Here is a 21,126-nt window from a genome sequence, read left to right on the forward strand (position 1 = left end):
ATTTAAAACTTAGTCCCCGGCAGCGGCGCCAAAAACTTGATGGGCCTATAAGGTTACCCTAAATAGGTCTACACCCGCAAGTGCACGGGTGTCAAGTTGTAATAAATTCCGGTAAGACCGGTTCGTTCCTCAGAGACTAAGTGAAACCTATTCTAAGACTTGGAAGTAACACAATTTTTCTTCAAAGTTGGTTTTGGTGATAAAATACTAAAATAAATTATATAGACAAGTACAATAGAAGGAAATCAATGGGGAGAAGGTCTAGGGTTTCGAATCCACTCAAACACATGCATAAGGATCGACTTAAATCTAACATCTTTTGTGGGTCACTATGATCAATTTTCTAAAACTCTAACTATTACCTATCAACTAGCAAGTATCCACCATTAAAGAACCTAACCTAAACATGGTGGATCAAGCTTCAAGAAGCATAAGTAATGAAAGATTAGACATGTCTCCACAATAGACTATTAACTAAGAAGTATTGGCCATTAAAGAGACTACTCTAAACATGACGAATCAACTCGAGAATTTACTCTATGAAGAAATCACGAATATTATTGAAAATGAATGCATATGAGATGCTTATCAAACTAGTAAGACATTACATCAATATCTCATGCAGAGTTTTAGTATCATCAAAACCCTAGAATCAGAAAAGATTAGCTAAACATTGTTATCAAAGAAAGTTTAAAGAAGAGTTTCATTACAAAATTTAAGATTAAGAGAAAAGATATCACCAAAGTATTAGATTTCTTATTGTTGGTGATGAATTGATGAAGAACTCCATTAATAGATTGACATGAATACCTAAACAACAATTCTCTCTGTTTTTATTCCTCTCTCTCTCTCTTTCTCTCTCACTACAATTATTTCTCTCTCACTGAAATTACAAAGTAGTAAAAGAAGAAGTAGAAAACTCCTCTCTCTCTCTCTAAACCAACCACTGTTTCTAGCTCTCTGTTATTCTTTTTCTCTCTCTGATTTCTGTTTAAGTCGTCAGCTTCTCTCTATTCTTCTCCTTCTCTCTCTCTCTAGAATGATTCTTTGAAGCTCAGAGAGGAAGCAGAAGACATTGAGGGAAGGTTCTCTCTTCCAAAAGTGATCAGATCCCCTCCAAAGATGAGATAATTTCCTTCTCTCTGTTCTTCAATATATATAAGAGAATGAAGTAGTTGCAGTTGTCCTTCTCTGTCTATAATCTTCCTTCAATCCCCATACACGATTTCCTCTCTCTCTACTGTTTATGGGAAGATCACTTTAATCAATCAATTCAGTTCCTCTTCTCTGTCTAGATCCGCTTCTCTTTGATTCTTCTATTCCTTGTAAGAGAAAGAAAAATATTCTCTCTCTAACTGTTTGTGACTCTTTCCAAAAGAATATTTGATTTCCTATAACCGAATGAAGCTTCATCCTTGTTATCTCGAATCTCTTTTAATCTTTCAAATCTTCATGATTTCCTCATTTCAGTCCGGCTCTAAAAAATCAATTCCTTCGAAAATCCCGGTTCTCTGTCTCTCTAATGTTGGCATGTTTAATGGAAGCAATCTCTGTTATATAACCAAGAAGGAGAAGAAAATCACATCCTCTCTCTTTCCATTTGAAGAGAAAAAGAAATTCTCTTTCTATCTCTTTGTACCAAGAATATTCAGGCCACCATCTCTCTCTATTTCAATTTCTTTCTTAATCACTTTCCTTTCTCTATACTTTAATTTTATTCTTTCCAAATTAATTGGAGAAGATAAGATATAAAGAGAATAGAAAGAGACTTACCATTTATCTAGCAGCAACCAATGTGGAGATGTTGGCTGTCAATTAGGTGGTGGTTGTTGGAATTATAAAGAGGATGATTTAGTGTATCATGGGACAATACAAGATATTACAACGCGAGCCTAGATGACGCCATGTGACCGGAAAGAATTGCAGCCGTTAGATGCCTCTGGGTGTAAGATAATATATTGTGTTAGGTTCGCATAATCAAGGAATCTAAAAATCCAGAAATGCACCGTCCCTATGACAGAAGAGAGCCCGCACGCGATATGCTCTTTACACGTGTCCTTTGTCATTGATTTAACTTCGACCCAATCTTTGACCGGGTGTATCTTCCTCGTGCGGATCCCGATTTGACATCTGTTTTTGCTGTTGGACTCGTCTTGGGATCTACTTTTCAACCGAGGACCAATGTGACCAAAATTTCCAGAATCACAAATGACCAAAATGCCCCCAAGATCTATTTCTCCCGATTTTAGCTATTTTTCACACTGAACGCCGTAAAAGACACCTGAGAAAGAGAAATAGACAATTCATCAGAGTAACTGCTCGAAATTGACTAACTAATCCAAGTTAAAAGAATCAGATGGGACATTTTCATGTCTCATCACTTGACATTTGAAATGCTTGAGATCATTGAAGAGTATATCATGTGATTTCTTCAACAAATTACTCTTGTTTGGATCTTTAATCTTCTTGTTAATCTTCATCATCTTCAAATACTATTGAGAAAAGTATTGAAGAATAATTAGATCTCAACAATAGAAAAGAACTACTCTTATTGGAAAGAAAAAAAAACACTAAACTTGAACTAAAAACCGATAAAAGTCCGGCGGACGGTAGCCATTAATGGGACTACCGCCGCCGGCAAAGCGGAAGACTCTATTGACTAATTATTCCCACGAAAGAAGAACTAGGCTCTTATACCATGTAAGAAAAGAGAAATTGTAATGATTTCCTAGCTATTACATAAGATCTTTATAAAGAGTAATACAAGAGAGAAGTTTAAGCAATTGAACAATGTGGGACTAACTATATATTCTAACACGATAACAACCCCACCACCACCAATAACAACGCCACCACCAGTTCCAATAATAATAGTGTCACAGTCGCCCCGCAACATGGTCGCCGAGTGGGCCACCTTTTTATCAGTAATGATGAGCTTGTAACTCAAACTGTCCGTGTAAAAGTCATCGGACTAACCATTTTTGTAACTAGTATGTTAGCATCGGAGGAACCATTATTGTAACTACTACGTTAACATCAGTAGCCCGCAACGCCACTTTCGATGCCTTCATTAATGTTGATTCTAGAGGTCCAAAAATTCAATTGTTTATTCCTCATTCTCAGACAATCCCCAAAATTGATATACCAATTCAGGTACCAATTCTTTAAAGGTTACTTCTTTTATTACATTCTATTCAAAATTCAATAGTCATTTTGATTAATTGAACAAGATTTATTATAGTTTAATCATGTCTTTTGATCAATTGCAGAAGAAAGATAAGAAGATTACTGGCGGGGTATTAAGCAATATTGATTAGGTTGATTGATTTCAAATCAGAAAAGAAGAAGAAGAAACAGAGGAGACCTCCATTAATGAAATATATCTCTCTTTTGATTGGTTTACTTGTTGTTTAGGGGCTCCCAAAGCCTCCATCATCTGACTTGAATGACTAATTTTGACTTTGCGATAAGTCTTAAAAGTTTACTTCTTGATCCTGAATTGTTAAAACAAGAACAATGGGTTGTTACTAATATTGACTGTGACAAGTCTTGATTTGTTTCTTTATCCTAAATTGTTAAAACAAAAACAATGGGTTTAGTGAAATATGATAACAAATATATTACTTATAGTTTTGTCGGTGATGTCTCAATTTTAGTATTCACCACGGTTTTATATTCACCAAAGAAATTATAATAATAATAATTATATAACAAAGCAAAAATGAATTATTACACAAAATGACAAAATAATCACATACTTAGAGCAAATTTGACCTATTCTGCTTTCAATTGTCAGCTACATGTAATTGATCCCCATTAGGAGAATTCATTTCTTCGGTCCAATCAGAATTAGGTTCGCTCCCAGATCGTGGCCGAATTCCAAACTTGAAATATATGGCCATTTCTAGTGCTTCGAAAACTTTATTCTCGTCTAGAATTTTATTCCAAGCGCCACTAACTATACAATAATTGTTATTATAAGGCGGTCGATGATGTGCCCCGTGTTCAGAACGTGACACCAGTATGCGGGCGTCTTGCAAAGCCAAAACTAAAGGAGGGAGTTTGCTTTTGGTCCCATGAGCCCATGAATGAAATTGTTGGCTAAACATTATGCACCCACACCGATAAAAGCGTTAGCAACAGGTTCATGACAGATGAGGTCAATTGGCAAAACAAAGAATGCAAGTGTGCTTGGTAGGGCATGAAGATTATTAGCAAATTCACGGCTAGTAACCGTCCCTGGCCATTTATGGTGTTCTTGGAAAGCTTCGATTTGGGAACCAAATAAAAGAGTGGCCATTTATGGTGTTCTTGGAAAGCTTCGATTTGGGAACCAAATAAAAGAGTCGAAGCGTCGCCATAGTTGTCAATCCCCCAATGATATACACCTGAGCCAAGATCAGCTAGAATATAATTGAGAAGACCAGCAACAACAGGTTCCAGTAACATATTCGTTTCGGTTGCAACCGAAATGGATTTCAACAGATAAATAACTATAGAGACAGACCCACTTGCAATCCAAGCCCGGTGAGTCCATGTTGATTGCAAGCTAGCGTCATTAACTTTGGGCTTATCTTCTCTTAATATTGTAGGAGCTAATGTTGGTAAGGACGATGACGGTTGTACTAATTGTAATTCATCGACGATAACTACACGACTATTGAGATTTTGAGGTTGTGTTTTCGTGGAGGCAGCACTGGCTCTTAAGAAACTAAAACGCTGGACGGCCAGGCGAGGTGGTTAGGGTTCCTAAAGAAGGGTATTCTATACTGAGGTGAGATGGACATATTTGGTGATGAAGAACTAAAAGAAATGATAGAAGGAAATTTGAAGGGGAGAAGATAATTAAGTACTAGTAGTGGAAGTAGTGGTGGTGGAAGTTTATGGAAGGGTTTGTGGTAGGGGTGAGCAAAAACCGAACCAATTGGCCGAACCAAACCAAGTCGAACCGCACCGATTTTTGGACCGAACCGATCACCGTTCGACTCGGTTCGGCCGAAAAACCGAACAACCCAAAATCGTCTGGTTTGGCCTCGACTTGAGTTTCTAGAAACCACCCAAACCGAACCGACCGAACCCTAACGAAAAATGAAATAATAATTTTGTAAAGTTAGAAAGTGTTAAACTAAAAAGGAAAAAAAATTAAAAAATAATCAAATCTTCCATACTACTATCCGTCCTCCATCCTAGTTGTTGTTGTCGTCTTCATCAACCACCTGTTCAACTTGATTGAGAGGTTTTAAAGGTAAGTCTTCACTGATTTTCTATTTACCACAATCCATTCTTAATAAGTAACTTAAAATTATAGATTTTGTATTCACACTTCTACTTTTTTTTGTTTGTAATGGTGGAAAAGTACGATGAATTTTTAATTTTTTTTTTCGGCATATGTAATGGCGGAAAAGTACAATGGGTTCTTAATTTTTATTTTTGGTATATGCAATGAAATGAATAACATTAGTTTACAAGTTTCTCTAAATTGTGCTCGGTTAAACTGGTCAATCGAACTAAACCAAACCGAGTCGAACCAAACCGAGTCGAACCATGTCGGCCGGTCGAATGATCGGCTCGACTTTGGCCGACGATTTAGTCAAACCGCCACTAATTGGTTCGACTTCGGCTTGAGCCAAAACCGAAAAAAACCGACCGTTGCTCACCCCTAGTTTGTGGTGATAAAAAGAAGAGAGGTTGTGGTTTTGAATGTGGTTGCGTGGGGTATTGGGAAAAAATGAAGCTTGAGTTTTTTTTCTATTTTATTTGGAAATCATATGTAGTTCAAAGAAGGGAACAATATTCACACACTCAAATGCAAAAAGTAAATATGATGCAGTTTGTTTCAACTAGGGGTGGGAATCGGTCCGGACCGGTCGGTCCCGGACTCTAACTTCATCGAACCGGTCGACTCGGACATAAACTGTTGGTGACCACCTATTTATTCGGGCGGACTCGGACGGTCACTCTAAAAAATTCTCTGTCCATTGACCGTCCAAGACCATTTATTTTACCGGGCCAGTCGGACACCGGACGGTCTCTGTCCGGACTTTCCAATAATATTACTTAAATTTAGAACTTTATTTTTATTACCACACAAAATTACTTACAAATGAAGATGTTTAACCAAGAAATCAAAAGTAAATATAAAAAAGAAAAAAACACAGTTGATCATCATTTCACAAGATATAATTAACCCATGTACTAATGTTTGGTCTTCCAGAGGACTATATGACTATAGCCAACGACCATCATATATTCATATGTCTATAAAAATTCAACGGTCAACTTCTAAAAATGAGGGTAGTTTAGTCGGTCAACCTATTAGGTCATTCGTACCGGTCAGTTATTTAGATGGTCTATATTGGTCGGTCGGTTAGCGGTCGGTCCTTCGACATAGAATTTTGACTGTGACTGTCCGCCAATTTTTTCGGGCTGGTCGGACACTGACCGTTATGACCATCGGGTGTCTATGGATACTTTTTATCTCGGTCGAACGGGTCGGATAGCGGTTCTCCGGATCTTTTTCCCACCCCTAGTTTCAACACAACATAAAAATATATAGTTTGTTCTTGTAAATGCTAAACAACCTATCAATTTAACCCATTAGACAAGTCAAAATTAATTAATTTTTTTTATCAATGACATCAATCATTCATGTTAAAGAGATTCGAAATTAATGAACAACTTAGATTAAAACTTGTTTACAGGAAATTATCTTGTGTACTGGGAATTTGATTATGTACTAGACATTTTTGTACTGGGAAATTTTCTTGTGTTCTGAAAATTTTCTTGTGTTCTGGAAATTTTCTTGTTTATCCAGAATTATTCTGTGTACTGGGGATTTGGTTATGTACTAGACATTTTTTACCGGAAAATTTTCTTGTATACCGGAAATTGTTCTGTGTACTGGCCATTTGGTTATGCCAGTACAAATTTTTGTACTAGAATTTTAATTGTGTACCGAAAATTGTTCTGAGTACTGCTGATTTCGTTATGTAATAGACACTTTACGAATTTCTCTTTAGATTTTTCCTATTTTCCCTTTCTCTAAATTTTATTCCTTTTTCATATTTTCCCTCCAGATTTCTCACTCTCTCCATATTTCCTGTTTTATTCTCTCTCCATATTTTCCCTCCAGAATATTTGTATAGATAAGGCAATAATATAATCAATTTTGGAAGATCTGTAAAGAGAGAGAGGAAGAATAAATAAGAACAGAAAACTTTCGAGAAAGAAAGAACAGAAAATTTTGATGTTTTAGAGAGAAAAAAGGAAGAATGATGCAAGAATTTCAACCAATATTTCAATAATCTGGGCGGGATGCAAAAATTTCGGCTAAAATTTCAAAAGTTTGGGCGGGATGCAAGAATTTTTTACCAAAATTTTAAATTTTGAAAGATATAGAGAGGAAGATGTTGTTTTGTGAAGGTTTTAGAGAGAGAAAGAGAGGGAGAAGAAAGAGTTTCTCGGAAAAATTCAAAATCTGGCTGGGAATTAAATGATATTACCGTGCAGAGGTAAAAAAGAAAGAAAAAAAATTGAGAAATGGTAAATTATGAGTTGTCCTGACGAAAAGACTGGAAACTCAGTTTTGGCAGATTTTGGTCTTCTCCCTCATTTACCCTCCAAAAATTGGATCATTTGCTCAAAAATCCAAAAATAAACTACAAATACTTCACATAATATTTGATATTACACTAATTCTTTTTCCGACTACTAGGAACTTCTTTATGCAAATGTATATTTTGGACTAGTTTGAGAAAGATGATATGTGCAGGCAAGTCTCAATATTAGGGATATTCCCAAAGATACATTTTGGCATATAGTTGGGAATTTGGAATCATATGAAATAAAATCACAAGAAATGAAAGGAAAAGAAGGAATCAAGTGAGGGCAAAAATGTCTTTTTAATCACTCAATATAAAATAGAGTAACAACCAGTTCAACATTTCTCCCCTTACCTACACCCTTCTCTCTCTAGCAAATCCATGGTTTCTCTCCAATTTCAGTTAGCAAATCTATTTATAACATTTATATTATCTTCTTCATTGATTTTCTCATGTGGGAGATATTTAGCGCTCTTAAGATAGATCCGTTGATGATCTAACGGTCAGGATATTTGGCGCTCTTAAGATAGATCCGTTGATGATCTAACGGTGGGCGTTCAATGCGCGAGATCTTAATAGATCCGTTAAGATCTGACGGTCAACATGGCACCCGAAAACCAACAGTCAAATATGACTGTTGGGAAGCATCCATTCATCTATAGGCACCCATACGAAGTGGTGTCAATACCCCTATAAATACCATGAGAATTCAGCAAACAAATCGTTAGTTTTTTGCATTTCTGAGCATTCATTTTCAAGCATTAGAGTTTAAGGATCATTGTTCAGAAGTTCATATTACTTACCAAGTTCGTCAGACTATCATAACTAAGAGGTACCATCTTTACTTTGATAGGTAATCCGTTTTATCCTGGGTGACATACACCATTACTGTTGGTACTGATATACAGGGTGTAAATTGTCTTAAGGACAGAGGTATCCTCGACTCGGATATTTTACATTTGATTTTTTTCTTTTTTATAATCACTCTTTTTATCTTAATTGTTAGAAGATAACTCTTTCTCTGATTTAAGAGATAGAAAGACAAACAAAAGTGGGTGTACTCTGTTTTGTTAAAAAACAGAAAGATTAAGAACTATTCTCTGAAAAGAGAACCAGAGAAACAACAATCTTAAGACAATTTAATATAATTAGTTTTCTAGTTCTTAAAATATTAACTTACTTTGTTTCTTTGTTAAGAGAGAGAGAGAATGGCAACAAACGTTCAAACAGTTCGTGTCAATGCTTCATCCTCGAACCATGCTGAGAAACCAGAAAAGTTCAAGGGGATTGATTTCAAAAGTTGGCAGCAGAAGATGCTGTTTTATTTAACCACTCTCGGGTTGGTTAAATATCTTTCTGAAGAAAAACCTATCCTAAATGAGGATGGTGACATTCAGAATGTGTCTGCCGTGGAGGCATGGAAGCATAGTGATTTTCTCTGTAAGAACTATATCTTGAATTCTCTTGATGATAGTTTCTATTAGGTTTTTCTTCAGAAAGGAAAAAAAATGCCAAAAGGAAGAAAAATGCTAATAAAAGAAAAAGGTCAACCAAATCAAATGGTAAGGCCAAAAGGAAGAAAAATGCTAATGGTTGTTTTACTTGTGGAAAACCAGGGCACTTTGCAAAGGACTGCTGGTCTTCTAAACCAGGCAGTAAACCAAATAAAGTGAAAAATCAAACTTCACTTATTGAAGATTCAGAACTTCAGAATTTAAGGTTTGAATCAAATTTAACAAATTTTGCTTTTTTTATTGTGTAATTTTTAGTTCATGAACAGATTGATTTTTGTCGTACCTTATACCAAATTGCATTTGACCACAATTTACCAAAATTTTCTTACGGTTATCTGATGGAACCACCATTTTCTCAACGAAGTAGCTCACCATGACAACTGAGAGATCGCATTGCAAGAGCTGAACTGCTCTGCAGAGCCGCACCCCATCTTGTAGATCCTTAAATAGATCTGTAATTCTGAAGTCATATTCGAGGAGCTGATTCTGGTAGAAGAATGTTATGTTTGTAAACAATGTAGAGTAAGAATCACAAAAAAAAGTTGTACATTTCCAACAATTAAGCGGGCCAAGAGTAAATCAGAGTGCTTACTTGCTGATATGATAGTTTATATCCAACAGCCATAAGATGTGAAAGAAGGTTGCCTTCACCATGCATTACCTCCGAAGAAAAGAAGTCTACACTATCAAACAAAAGTGAATTAGAAGAACAAGCCTAATTGAAAATCCAAAAGTAGTTAATCAACTCATTGTGGAATGTCTGACACTAAAGAAGCATCACCGCATATAACTTGCTGACTTGATTTAATATTAGCCTGGCGACCAAACAGTAGCGGAGAACCCCCATCGGTTCCATCAATCCCATACGTAATTGGAAGACTGCTGAGAGATTTGGCTCTATCGAACACAAGAACAAGTAGCAAGATCCGCTTTAATATAACATTTCCTAAAGCTTCAAAATAACCAGTACTGTATAAGCCATCAACCAATTTGTTGTATGCATAAGATTTAGCAAGACCGGCATGAGAAAAAATTGTTTCTCGACCACCATTTTAAAAAACAGAAGATCTTGGTCAGCGTCAACACCATTAGGCATCAAGGAATCGACCCCAAACACAATGTACAATCCAATTTGGAGCCACGTTGGGTTATACGACATAAGTATACTCATCGCCTTTCCCTTCATTCCAACATCTGTTACTATGGGACAATGAGCCTTCATTTTCAATCTTCCCTCGTCTATGTTCTGAAACATAACAACAAAGTGATAATTCAAAATACCGAAACTTTATAAAACAATTACCCTAAACACAGTAACCAAATAAAAAAAGAAAATCAAATCAAATAATAGTTAAGATCATGAATCACCATTTGTCACCAATTTTGTTGGCTATAGGCAATAACGATTGTACATATCTTTTTATTTTGAATATGAAAATCGGTTTCTAAGATCATTTCGTGGTTATACCAAATTACAAATTTCAAGCTAGTGGAGTTCATAGTTTACTATTCTCACATTAAGTCATGATAAGCTAAACCGATTGAAAGCAGATAAAAAAATTCGATAAAAACCTAACCTTGGCTACTTTGCTCATCACAGAGAGAACCCCTTTACAGCTATCCAAGCTCAAATAAGTCCTCATTCTCTGCATCAGATCATCAAGGCTACAAACTTCTTCCATTGACACCTTCAGAGATGAAAACATGGAAGAAGAGAAAACCACCGACTCCCCATCATTACTTCCTCCACTATCTTTCTGCCGCTTCAGAGTTCGTAATGGTCCATCAGTTGAAACCCTAATTCCTGTTGGAAAACTAGGGTAGATCAATGGAACTGTCGGATATAAAACAACTGATTCACTGTGTCGTGGTATGGAGGCCACTGCCTTGAAAGTGATTTCGGAGTAACCGGGGTGCTAATTGACCACAGCTTACTTCCTCTGTCTGCACTAACAGAGATAGTAATGGAGATAACAGAACTCGAAAGCTTTAACAATCAGAAAGAGGAAGATAGCCGAAATTGAGTTGTATATTTTCTCTCTTGAGTTCGGCCGGTATATATAGCCTCTGAGAAAACCCTAACCGCCTAGGAAACGTGGTAGAGAAGTTAAGGGAGTGGGAGATAAACTCGGAAACTGATTAACCCTACGAAATCAGTTAGAGATATACTCAAATACTGATTAGGTTAATCCCGCCGACTTAGTCAAAATCCGAGTTTGAGTAAAACTACTCTTCGTGGCAAAAGAGTCTTTTCACTATAAGCTCCCGAGCACCCGGGCACGCGGGCTCACGGGCTCACGGGCTCACGGGCCACGACCCAAAGGCCCAAATAGCCCAAACAACCCAAGTGGCCCAAATAGCCCAAATAGCCAAAGAGGCCAAATTGGTTAAAAGCCCAAATGCCTCACATGTGTGCGCGCGCGTGTGGGAGCCTTCTCTACTCCACCATGTGCTTTACAATGAGTTGTCAAGCAACTTATTATAAGGCACATTTAGTTTCACTAGTTGAGAGATGTGGGACATTAATTGTCTAGAGAAAGAGAGCTTTGAATGCCATCTTACATCTAGAGGTGGACCCCACCCATGTGCTAACTAGAAGACAAATTGTCTTGACTAGTAGTGAGTGGGTGAGGCTCACTTCTCAATTAATTATTAGATGGTAATGGGCCCAACCATGGAATCACCCAAATGGGCCCAACCATTGTATAAACCCAACAATTCCAACCCAACTATCACGTTTTTTGCTACTAAAATTCCTCCCTGATTCTTCCACTCCATCTGCTCCAGCCAACACAGATAAATCACACCCACATAATCTAGGGTTTTCAAAGAGGAAATTAAGCCAAACAGTGAGTGAATTAGACAAAGATTTGAGTGATTTTGTTTTGCAATTTTGTTCTTTACGAGATGATTGTGATTGTTCAAGCTCAAAAGTTTTGAATTTTCTAGCAGCTTTAGATCGAGAAGTTGGGTAAACAGAAGAAGGGCGACGACGAAATGAAGATGAATAAGAAGAAGAAGATGCGGGTTTGTTTTGAAGCAGAGAAGAAATGAGGATATGGAGAAGATTGATGATTGTTAGGAATTGGAAGTTTGAGATGCCTTTGAAGACTGAAGAAGGGTTTGGTAATGGTGAATGAGATGATCGTTCATCGTCTTCCATCCTTCCAAACTGAGGGATTGAATTTGAATTTGAATTTGAAAGAAAGCGCCAAGATAAAGATAATGGCATATAAGTAATTTTTTTAAACTCCTCGTGGCATATTCACATAGTTTGCTCGATTTGTAATGTGTTCGAAAGAATTGTTTGTGTCTGAAAGCGGACATGGGTTGCACTATTATTTTTATTAAGATACGAGTGTCAATCTCGAAATTTTCAATATTAACCTATACAGACTGTAAGAGGATGTGCAAGTTGAAGTACATTTTGATTAAATCGCGTTGTATAACACTGAAGGAGTGAGTAAGTTGGTAGGGGTGAGAATCAGACTGGACATACTTAAGTCTAGGGACGGGTCAGGCTGTGAACACTCAAGTAGGGAAACACAACCACACGGCAAAGGGCGGGAATCATGTAAGACTAGACTGAACCTACGTGAATACTTAATCTGCAATGACATGGGACATAGGCACTCAGAGTGGGTACCCGTCTCTCTATACTTAATCGGGTTCATGTATAGTGCTATTGTGATAGTACCAAATGCCCCTTCTGCTACGAATTCGGCCTATAGACTTTTTTTTTTGATGAAATAGTGCGGCCAATAGACTTGAGAGGTGGTTCTCGTATAATCCAATTATTTAGATAAATAACCGAGTAGAATGAGTTTAGGCGCCACTAAGGCATTTTTGTTAGTTCTATCACTTTCGGGTTACATAAAAATCTGGTTTTCCAAAGTGGGTTTGATTCAAAATTGAATTTTGAATATTCAAATCAGAGCCACATTTCTCATTGAGATTTGATTTTAGTAAGCGGCTTTGAAATCGGGATTTAACATGAACATCAGAAACAAAAGCTATTGTAAGGTTTTTAAACCCTAAAGTAATTCTAGTTGAATTGAGTGGATGATTTTTCTCTTGATTATGTTGAAGAATAGTAACAGAAATTGAATTATCTAGTAAAGGAGTTTTGAATCTAGAACATAGACAAACACTTGCAGGTTTCTTACATGAATTACAAAAGGATCTTTTTACTGAAATTGCAGTTCCCATTTCTAGGGTTAGGGTTTTATAAAAATTGAATGGCCTATGACCTGTCTTAACCTAGGGATCTCAAAATTACAGCACTAGGGTTCGAAACACAATCCGATAATTCTAGTCTTTTCGTCCATGCTCTTCGACCATAGGGCTGATAACATATTTTTCGTTAACCATTTATAATCACAATCCATTGTCCAAGCATCAATGTGGTTCGAAACCAAAGTAGTTTTGTGATATTACCAGCACGAATTATGTACAACTGGTGATTTTCAACATAACCATGTCACACGCTCGGCAAAATTGCTTACGCATCATGCAGTGTAGTCTGACCTCCAAAAGGATTTGTTTTTGTTTCAGATATGGAATACCATCATTCTGGCAATCGAGAAAGTTTATGTGAATAATTAATTACCTTGGTTCCAAGTCGATTGTTTAATGCTTCATTCCACATGTTAGCAGCATATGCCGGTTGCATTTGACTCCACATCGTCATGGCAGAAGCAACCTGAGCATCAGAAACAATCAAACTCAATCAGTAGTGAGAAGTCTACACATTTATAACGTCATTAAACTAGGGTTCCGAAATTGATAATTAAAATATATGCTTAAGTAATCGAATTTGGGAAGCACAAAAAATCGACGAAGTGAGTGCTCTTGAGGCTTCGAAATATTGTGGAGAATGCAGCCAAGGAAAGATTCTATTGAATGATTGAAGTAGGTTAAAATCAGCACAGACCAAAGCTTGTCTTGGTTCCACTACTTTAAGAACTATAAACTCACTAGTCACTATTTACAAAACATAAAGACCTCAATCGAACACAGCTAAGTATTCACAACTCTATCGATCCATGGTTTTCGTTTTACAATATTAGGGACCTTCAGAAGAAAAAATGTAAAGAATCAGAAGCATTACCAAATGTGCATCTAATGGTGGTGGATAACTCCCATCCAAAGTATCGATCCAGCTAAATATCATATTGTGATAACCATATGGTTTCCCGTCCATGCTTCTCGCGTATTCCCAAGCTGCAGACTCGTTAAATTTAGCGCGAATCTCAGGGTGCAAAGGTAGCAGAGCAATCTGAGGATTAGAGTCATCTTTAGTAAGCTCAAATTCCCACCATTCATCCCATGGCAACACAGCAATTATATCTTACCCCTGGAATACAATCACAAGATCGATAGACACATTGACATGATTGAAGATATAAACAAAAGGAGAAAAGTCAAAAACTGACCACTCCAAGCAAACTGCTGTATGACCGACATAAGCTCCAGTAACCCACTTTTCCGAAGTCTTGAAACCACCCCACCGCCCACGGATTTTCCAGATAGCTAGGAAATCCCCTGATTAAATGCTATCAATAGTAACATTTGTAACCCATGGTTGAGGGCGTTCGTCGAACGATGCTCCCATATGTTTCTTAAGAAATGCGAGGTTTAAGTTTTCTCCCCATATAGTATTAGTGGATAAAGGGAAGACATCCCAAAGAGCTGTAAGTGTTCCAACCATTCCTGATTGCATGAGGAAGATAGAGACCCCATTATTCTTAACCTGGTTTCTGAGAAACCCGAAGTAAGTTTTTCAGAAACGCACATGCTAATTGAAGATTAAAATATATGACAAATACTCGAAAAATAGTGAATCAAGCACCACATAACTTTATCATCAACTAAAGATGTAAAACTCTCAACCTTGAGATCGTATTTTCTGACAAATTGCCTGCAGAAGGATAAAGAATGTGACTCTGTGAGTGTCATTCACGCAGAACAAACAATTTTAGGCTTATCTATGCTAATTGAAATTAGGATGATCCGATGATGTAACTAAGGTGACAGTCTAGAACTCTAGATTGCAAACAGGACCTGCCGACACACAAGTTTAAGGTTCGGCGAAACCAGCTATCCATTTTGGATTTGAACGTAGTTTTCATCATCCTGTTGTTGATAAAAAAAAATGTAAATAGTGCAGAGTCAAGTCCGTCAAATAAACGATTAGGTTACAAGTGGCTAAGTTCCCCGCGTATGGCATCACTTACGATTGAGAGGTCGGCAACCTAGGACTTGACTTAGATTATGACTTCACTTCGTAAACATAGAATATTTCGTTTGACAAGCGGAAAAAAAAATTAAATAACGATTTGAACTTCGATATATCAATATAAACAGGAAATAAATTGATTGCAATAACTTTTTGCACGTCAAACTCAGATTTTTTTTGACTTGGGATGTAGTATTTGTGCTTCCTTCTACAAACAATATGCCTTGTTTAGATGGGTTCATTTATGACAACCACCAAAAACATAACCTCAATTTTTTGGAAAAACTGGTTGTTCGACGAAACCAGCTTTCCACTTCGGATTTTAGTGTACTTTTCACAATTCTGTTGTAGATAAAAAGTGTAATGGGCAGAGTTAGGTATGTCAAATAAACATCTCGGCATTTGCGTAACATACTTTTCATTATTTCTCGATGGGCAGCATGACTTACGTTTGAATAGCGGCCGACCAGGCTAGATTATGACATCATTTCGTAAACATCATATATATATATATATCATTTGACCAGTGGAAAAAATTAAACTACTAGTTATCAATATAAACCGGAAATAAATTGATCCATTAATATTTTCGCAAGTCAAACTCGGAAAAATTTAATTTAGGATTTACCATTTTATTTACTTTTCTTAAAGGTAATGGTGGGATTCAATGGGATTTGGTCGGGCTCGGACACCCGCGGACTAATTTTAGACAGAGTCAGGCGGATTGAGCCCACTATAGACTGTCGAGCGAATCGGGCCGGTCACTCTGGCCCTTTCTGATACCCGTCCGAACGGGCTAGGGTTTTGCAAAAGTAATAATCATTAATAAACTTAACTTTATTTATAGATCTCTTTGATCATTTTTTTTTTGTTGAAACCAAACCGATCAATGGTTAGATATTAGTAAAGAATAAATTGTAGGCCCAATACCCAGGTTTGTTTTTGCCCTGAAACCTTTCCCTTCTCAAATGGTCCGACGGAGGTACATGAAGACCGAACCAGGCTATAGCCTGGGTCGTATCGGTAATTTAAGCAACAAAGTAAGGGTAATTTAGAGTTTAGCCTGGTGAGATCTTTTTTATTTTTTTTCTCTTTACTCATTCACGGGAAAGGGAAGGGGAAAGGGGAACTTCCCAAACCGAAAGAAAGAAGGAACCGAGAGTACTTCTGAGCTCTAGGGTTTTCATGTTCAGTTCATCACTTGATTCACTTCATCTCCAATCTTTACTTTCTCTCTCAAGGATTTCTTGTGAAGACATCAAGGAGCCATGCTTTTGAGTTCTAAGCAACTAGCCAACTAGGGTTTTTTGATTTTATCTCAAATGTTCACTTTCTCTCTCAAGGATTAGGTTAGTACTTTAATTTATTAGTTATTACAATTTTACTCATATTTGATGTTTCAATTCTAGCATGAAATTAGAGTCTCTAATTTTGTTAGATGTTTGATGTTTAAATTTTAGGGGTTTTCTAAGTTTCCCATTCTAGTATTCTCCTATTCTGGCTTGAAATTATAGTCTCCTATTATATAAGTTAGATACTTAGGTATTATATGAGATATTTAACATACCATAGTCTAAATCAATGCAATTCTAGTATGAAATTAGAGTCTCTAATTTTGTTAGATGTTTCAATTTTAGGGTTTTCCAAGTTTCCCATTTTAGTATTCTCCTATTCTAGCTTGAAATTATAGTCTCCTATTATATAAGTTAGATACTTAGATATTATATGAGATATTAGGTGTACCATAGTCTAAATCAATGCAATTCTAGTATGAAATTAGAGTCTCTTATTTTGTTAGACGTTTCAATTTTAGGGCTTTCCAAGTTTCCCGTTCTAGTATTCTCCTATTCTAGCTTGAAATTATAGTCTTCTGTTTTGTAACTTAGATACTTAGATATTATATGAGATATTAGACAAACCATAGCCTAAATCAATGCAATTCCAATGTCTTAGGGAGAATTGGAGGTGGAGGATTGATGAAATTCCTAGTACTTTATAAGTTATAAATCTTAGAGAAGTTTGATATTAATTCATTAGTTGGTGACTTGATGTCTAAATACTCATCCATTGACATTGTTAATTGATTCATATTTAGCTTTAGTTCATTAGTTTGAATTCTATTCTTTGAAGGATCGTAGGGCTCAACTCAAGTAACACGATTATATATCTCAAGTGGCGTTCTTTTGATGGTCGGATAATATTTCATCTTAGTGGTTTTTTGTATCTTTTGGTAGTCTTATGTTTCCACCTTTCTTTTGTACGTATTTTGTCATACTTCATGAGAATTATAGCAAATCTTTTAAATAGGTACACATTAGTCAATGTAAATGTTCCTTAGAGTTTTATATTAGTATTCGAATCTTTTAATGAATCAATTCATTTCTAGTCTCAAGCTTTTCCATGAAACATTATATTTTGTCAGGTACCAGATTGGAAGGCCAAGTTATTTCGCAGATACGGGAAGGGAAAAACGATCATTTTCGCGATCAGGTATTACTAAATTTTCTTTTTCAGAAAAAGAGCAAGGAGCCGAGCGAGCAAGTAGGGGTTAATACTATTACATCTTCTTTTTCTCCCTAAAGGACTATCTGGAACAACTTTCAATTTGGAATGCAAATGGTTGGGGATTCTCATATTTCTGGTGAGTATTGGATATTTCTCTAACCATTTAGTGATTTTAGGGTAAAATGATAGACAATAACACATAATGATCAATGAAAAGCTTATACACCTAACCTAATATTTTCTTTGTTTTACATTGTTTAAAGATACGGAGGAGGTGTCATATGGCACAAATAAAGTTTATCTTTCTCCTAAAGAAAGATACGAGTTTTATTCCACCATGAAGCATGCAGTTGTTATATTTAGGAGTGTATGGTTCATATTTGATGAGAAGAAACGACCGATAGAAATGTCTATAACTGGTGGAGGATTCACGTTAAATAAGATAGGTTACATAATTACCGCTGCTCATAATTATCATTTCGACCGATCGGTTGAAACTCTTTATCAATTTCGCCGCGTAAATGATATACAATTCTGGAAGGCCAAGTTAGTTTATCGTGACATGGAAGGAGATGTGGCTATCTTTAAAATTGTCGATGGAGAAATGAATGATCTGCAGAGATTAAGAGATTGGAAATATGGAAAACTCGGAAGCTCAGACGATCTTTTTCGAGGAACTGATGTGATAACAATTAGTCACCCAAACTCGTTTTAATTCACTATGGCTTATGGCGAACTCGCCCTTGACTCTTACAGACTCGTAGGTGATGTTAGAGGGAAAGAATATCCCGATCTTTACACTTATCCGACAGATCTACCCGTATTACAGATCAGTAACTTTCATTCTTTTGAAGGTTCCTCCGGTTCACCTGTTTTTGACTGCAATGGGTTTATTGTTGGTATGATGGTCTTGTTGTCCTTCATAAGTAGTAATGCAGTCTCTTATGACGGACATTGGAATAGCAAAATCTTTTTCTTCGAAGGCAAACACCATCATACCAACAATAAACCCATTGCAGTCAAAAACAGGTGAACCGGAGGAACCTTTAAAAGAATGAAAGTTACTGATCTGTAATACGGGTAGATCTGCCGGATAAGTGTAAAGATCGGGATATTCTTTCCCTCTAACATCACCTACGAGTCTGTAAGAGTCAAGGGCGAGTTCGCCATAAGCCATAGTGAATTAAAACGAGTTTGGGTGACTAATTGTTATCACATCAGTTCCTCGAAAAAGATCGTCTGAGCTTCCGAGTTTTCCATATTTCCAATCTCTTAATCTCTGCAGATCATTCATTTCTCCATCGACAATTTTAAAGATAGCCACATCTCCTTCCATGTCACGATAAACTAACTTGGCGTTCCAGAATTGTATATCATTTACGCGGCGAAATTGATAAAGAGTTTCAACCGATCGGTCGAAATGATAATTATGAGCAGCGGTAATTATGTAACCTATCTTATTTAACGTGAATCCTCCACCAGTTATAGACATTTCTGCCCGATACCAGTGGACCACAGAAGAGAGCAATTGGGAACTACTTAACCATAACCTGGATACAGTAGACGAGGTAAGGGACATGGCGGCAGTCAGGAATGCCGCATACCAACCGCATGCAAGGGAGAATGGGGTTTCCTTCTGGTAATGGTGAAATTGATTTACCTTTTCATTTTCATGGCCAGATTCTCCAACCCAAAGTTTTCCTTCGGAATCCTTCAAGCAAACTGCTGTATGCGGCATTCCTGACTGCCGCCATGGGTTTATTGTTGGTATGATGGTGTTTGCCTTCGAAGAAAAAGATTTTGCTATTCCAATGTCCGTCATAAGAGACTGCATTACTACTTATGAAGGACAACAAGACCATCATACCAACAATAAACCCATTGCAGTCAAAAACAGGTGAACCGGAGGAACCTTCAAAAGAATGAAAGTTACTGATCTGTAATACGGGTAGATCTGCCGAATAAGTGTAAAGATCGGGATATTCTTTCCCTCTAACATCACTTACGAGTCTGTAAGAGTCAAGGGCGAGTTCGCCACAAGCCGATGGGGATAAAAAAGGACAACAAGACGATGGGGATAAAAAAGGAGTGTTAGAGAAAAGAAAACGTGAAGCCCAAGAAAAAGACGTGAACCGGAAAAGGAAGCGAGGCCGACATGGAAGATGAGGAAGTAACAAGTTTATCAAGTATATTACATTTCTTCAAATCATCAATTAAAACTTTAGATTGATAATGATTTGAATTATTTGGACTTAGAGTAATTTTACTCTGTTCTTTATTTTTTTATTTTGTTGCAGATGGACTAACTTTTTTGGTCAGAATGTTGGCGGGTTCGTAGTCCATCTAGTACTTGGAGGTTTTTTGTGTGGCAGCAAGATGAGTCTCGTTTTAGTCGAAATCCCTTCTCGTTCTTTAAAATTCAAATTAATTTATCTGATTTTGTGATGGATGTAATTCTCTGACTTGTTGAGATTTTAACTCTTTTAGTTTATTTTCCAATAGAAATCAAAAGAATACTTGTGTTATACAAGAGAAAGAGCTCAGAAAATATATCTTCAATTCATCAATCCTTTTAAGTTTGTAAATTTCAGTATTTATAGAGTAGAAGAAGAAGAAGTTTAAATTACTTTCTGTCACTAGAAGTTTGTTACTTAACTTCTAACAACAAACTTTGGTGAGTGATGTTAGACTGCCATCTGTCTTGAACCCTACTCCTTATTCTATAGGCGATCCCATCGATTACAGTATATTTCACCACACACCACAATTACACTATTCCTTATATCCATTGAAAGCTTTAGACTAAACTTAGTTATCATTGCCCCTTCCAGCAGATGGTTCGATACACTAAATCATTGAGAATTGACGAAATAATAGTTTATGACCGATTCAATCAAAGATATGTTTGACAATGTATTAGAAGGTTTATAATGTACAGTCTTTAGATCTCAAATTCGTTTGAATGTTGGAATTCATTTGTTCAAACTTTATGGATATGCATAAAAGGAATAGATTGTTACAGGTGGTGTACTTACTTGAATTTAGATTTGTAAAAGGAGGATGACCACCAAGAAGAACACATGTTTTATGTAAGATTATCAATTTTACGTAAGAGCTTTGTTCTTGTAATAATCGAGAATCCCAAAATGAAGAGAGGTGAACTGAAGAGACTCCCTACCAAAATGAAGACTATTTGTGACGGTATAAAACTGTCGCAAATAGAGAAATCCCATCATCCGACAATAGTCATTCGTCGGAAAAAGACTTA

At 36.6% G+C, this 21,126-nt stretch overlaps 1 protein-coding gene, 2 long non-coding RNA genes and 1 pseudogene across 4 annotated transcripts; 2 read left to right on the forward strand and 2 right to left on the reverse strand.

Annotated features, from left to right (window-relative positions):
- Positions 1–3,785: 3,785 nt before the first annotated feature.
- LOC147558292 (fatty acid desaturase 4-like 1, chloroplastic) lies at positions 3,786–9,773 on the reverse strand (annotated as a pseudogene).
- LOC147558293 (uncharacterized) lies at positions 9,373–14,563 on the reverse strand. 2 transcript variants are annotated; one of them, XM_086659917.1, is made up of 7 exons: positions 14,226–14,563; positions 13,725–13,817; positions 11,832–11,893; positions 10,693–10,914; positions 9,897–10,361; positions 9,708–9,793; positions 9,376–9,601 (listed from the first exon to the last, which is right to left on the reverse strand). In XM_086659917.1, the coding sequence occupies exons 1-4, from the start codon at positions 14,316–14,318 to the stop codon at positions 10,881–10,883; spliced, it is 282 nt and encodes a 93-aa protein (XP_086516043.1). In that variant the 5' UTR covers positions 14,319–14,563; the 3' UTR covers positions 9,376–9,601; positions 9,708–9,793; positions 9,897–10,361; positions 10,693–10,880. The 2 variants fall into 2 exon arrangements, with proteins under 2 accessions (XP_086516042.1, XP_086516043.1); XM_086659916.1 differs by lacking the exons at positions 13,725–13,817; positions 14,226–14,563 and having other exon boundaries at positions 9,373–9,601; positions 11,832–12,348.
- Positions 14,564–16,458: 1,895 nt separating this feature from the next.
- On the forward strand, positions 16,459–18,562 carry LOC147558294 (uncharacterized). Its single transcript, XR_015234333.1, has 4 exons — positions 16,459–16,702; positions 17,776–17,843; positions 17,936–17,994; positions 18,122–18,562. It is a non-coding gene; the product is annotated as an uncharacterized LOC147558294 (long non-coding RNA).
- A 761-nt stretch (positions 18,563–19,323) lies between these two features.
- LOC147558295 (uncharacterized) lies at positions 19,324–20,425 on the forward strand. Its single transcript, XR_015234334.1, has 3 exons — positions 19,324–19,426; positions 19,539–20,044; positions 20,156–20,425. It is a non-coding gene; the product is annotated as an uncharacterized LOC147558295 (long non-coding RNA).
- Positions 20,426–21,126: the final 701 nt, after the last annotated feature.

This window comes from Eschscholzia californica, unplaced genomic scaffold (assembly GCF_041429995.1).
Source record: "Eschscholzia californica isolate CP2 unplaced genomic scaffold, dmEscCali1.0.p SCAF_2, whole genome shotgun sequence".
NCBI lineage: Eukaryota > Viridiplantae > Streptophyta > Magnoliopsida > Ranunculales > Papaveraceae > Eschscholzia > Eschscholzia californica.

Coding starts and splice junctions, on each gene's coding strand:
- LOC147558293 (XM_086659916.1), bottom strand. CDS start 12,347: ATGCCATTATCTTTATCTTGGCGCTTTCTTTCAAATTCAAATTCAAAT. Junction 10,915..11,831: donor GTGATAGTTGGGTTGGAATT/GTTGGGTTTATA, acceptor CCAACAGGAATT/AGGGTTTCAACTGATGGACC. Junction 10,362..10,692: donor TGATGAGCAAAGTAGCCAAG/GTTAGGTTTTTA, acceptor GTTATGTTTCAG/AACATAGACGAGGGAAGATT.